At 40.0% G+C, this 2,177-nt stretch overlaps 1 protein-coding gene across 1 annotated transcript; it reads left to right on the top strand.

Annotated features, from left to right (window-relative positions):
* Window positions 1-466: 466 nt before the first annotated feature.
* Window positions 467-1,955, top strand: SARC_14698 (hypothetical protein; the record flags this gene model as incomplete). The annotated part of the gene is made up of 3 exons (XM_014291168.1): window positions 467-586; window positions 1,235-1,354; window positions 1,842-1,955. Coding segments are annotated over 3 exons (354 nt in total), but the record flags the coding sequence as incomplete, so codon positions are not given.
* Between the last annotated feature and the right edge of the window lie 222 nt (window positions 1,956-2,177).

Raw genomic sequence — 2,177 nt, 5'->3', positions numbered from 1 at the left:
CGTCTTTATGATATATGTTCTATCAAATGTCGCAATTTTCATACAGCGACACGCTGGTATGTCAGCACGGATCTATTTAACGCAAACGTTAGTGTATTCGATTCAAACAGATCGTACGCATCTCTCATTAGATGGCGCATCGTTTTATTTTACCCATAAATTATGGTGACTATAAATTTTCCAGAGCAAATTTATTTGTGGATGTCAATGAGAACACATATTTTTCTCGACAACACTTCGGAGGATAGCCGCACGGTTGCATTGCTGGCAAACCATTGCGTGTCTGTCAGGTTCACGAGCGAATTTGACAACTCCATGTTGGATATATACACACGTTAAATATACACACATGTTGAATATATACACATGTTAAATATATACACACCTGGAATATATACACATGTTAAATATATACACATGTTAATGCATCATCTCCAACAGATATGCCTACGGTCGGTACACCAAGCCCTTTGAGAGTGTGGAGTACCCAGTTACTGATGTGGCCTATCCGTACTTTACGCTCAAGCGTTGGGCCTACTATTCGGTGGCCACGGACAGACACTTATTTGCTTTTGCCGTCGTACAGGTATGTATAATAATGTGTGTGCGCGCGCGTGTAGAACTCATGAGTATATATATATATATATATATATATATATAGGCCAGATCAAGGACATCGTATAGGTATCATGGGGTGATGTATAGGTGTGTACTAGTGCATGTGTTTATATAGTCACAATGAGAGTGGCTGCGGTTGTAGCATCAGTGTCCTGGATCGTTGAACCGATGGTTTGTGATTAGAATCAGTATCTGAAAACGGCAAAACGAATGCGTATGTACGCTTTAGAATGCCAATCCATAGGGCATCAATATGTGTGGCTTATTCAAATCTTGTTTGCTATGTATCATTGCGTGCTATGTATTCGTATTCGTATTCGTATTCGTATTCGTATTCGTATTCGTATTCGTATTCGTATTCGTATTCGTATTCGTATTCGTATTCGTATTCGTATTCGTATTCGTATTCGTATTCGTATTCTTAGGTAGCAGCTGCGCTTTAGAGTGGGTGTATTGATTCAGATGTCTTTGTGCCATGGCTTCGTATCCACGCGTGACACATCTATGACATGTAGGTAGCAGCTTCGCTTTAGAGTGATTGTATTGATTCAGATGTTTTTGATGGCAAATGTACCAGTCTTCGTATTCACGTATTTGTTCTGGTGTATTATACCAGGTTAACTATGCCGCAGTGGCGTTTGCCTATGTCGTGGATCTGGAGACTAAGGTCAAGTACGATTACTCTTCGATGGTTCCTCTGGGTCTCGGAGTGGATATGGCGCCAAGCTCTGTTCAGGTATGTTCTAAGGGTCGAGTGTAATATGTCTCGGTGTCTGCGTTTGTATCTGTGTATTTCTACGTACAACACCGGAGCGTAGGGCCTCACTTTTAAATTTGCCTTTGAAGGCAATACTTCTCCAGAATGAGGTTGATTGTGGGGGTTTAGGGTTGAAGGTTTAGCTAACCCTAAGCCCTGAAAAATCAGTAGCCGCTTCTTGGTATTCAAGGAACGTATAATGTTACGTACACTAACATAGCTGGAGTACGTCTATGGAAGAGTGTCCTGGGTGGGAAAGTCTTCGCATGCATTGGGCAATAGATTGTAGTAGAATCCAGCGCACACACGGCTGGTTTTAACGAATGCGTGAAAACGTTACCTTTACATGCACCCAAACGTTCAGGTGGTATCTCGATCACATCTGTTGCTAGCGAATACGTAAATACGTTATCATTGGTTGAATAACATAGTCAGTAAAAGTAGTGCACTCGTTTACTTTTTTCAGGGATGCACTCGATACAAAGGTTGGAGCAACGAGATCAGTGCTTGTTTCGATAAGGATACCAAAACATGGCAGATATCAGTCGATGTTCAAGCAACGAATGAGGACCATGGTCATGTAAGTTATATTTGGGTATGAGGTACACTTCAATACACAATTATGAATGGTTCAGTATTTTAATACATATAGATAGATGTGTATGTATCGATATAAATATGCATATGTATAGCTACGTCCTTCTAACTTATGTGCATATATATATATATATATATATATATATATATATATATACCACACACACACACACACACACACACACACACACACACACTANATATA

The sequence above is a fragment of the Sphaeroforma arctica genome (assembly GCF_001186125.1).
Source record: "Sphaeroforma arctica JP610 unplaced genomic scaffold supercont1.4975, whole genome shotgun sequence".
NCBI lineage: Eukaryota > Ichthyosporea > Ichthyophonida > Sphaeroforma > Sphaeroforma arctica.
The sequence above is the reverse complement of the archived record's forward strand: the minus strand, read 5'-3'. Positions and strand labels throughout refer to the sequence as shown.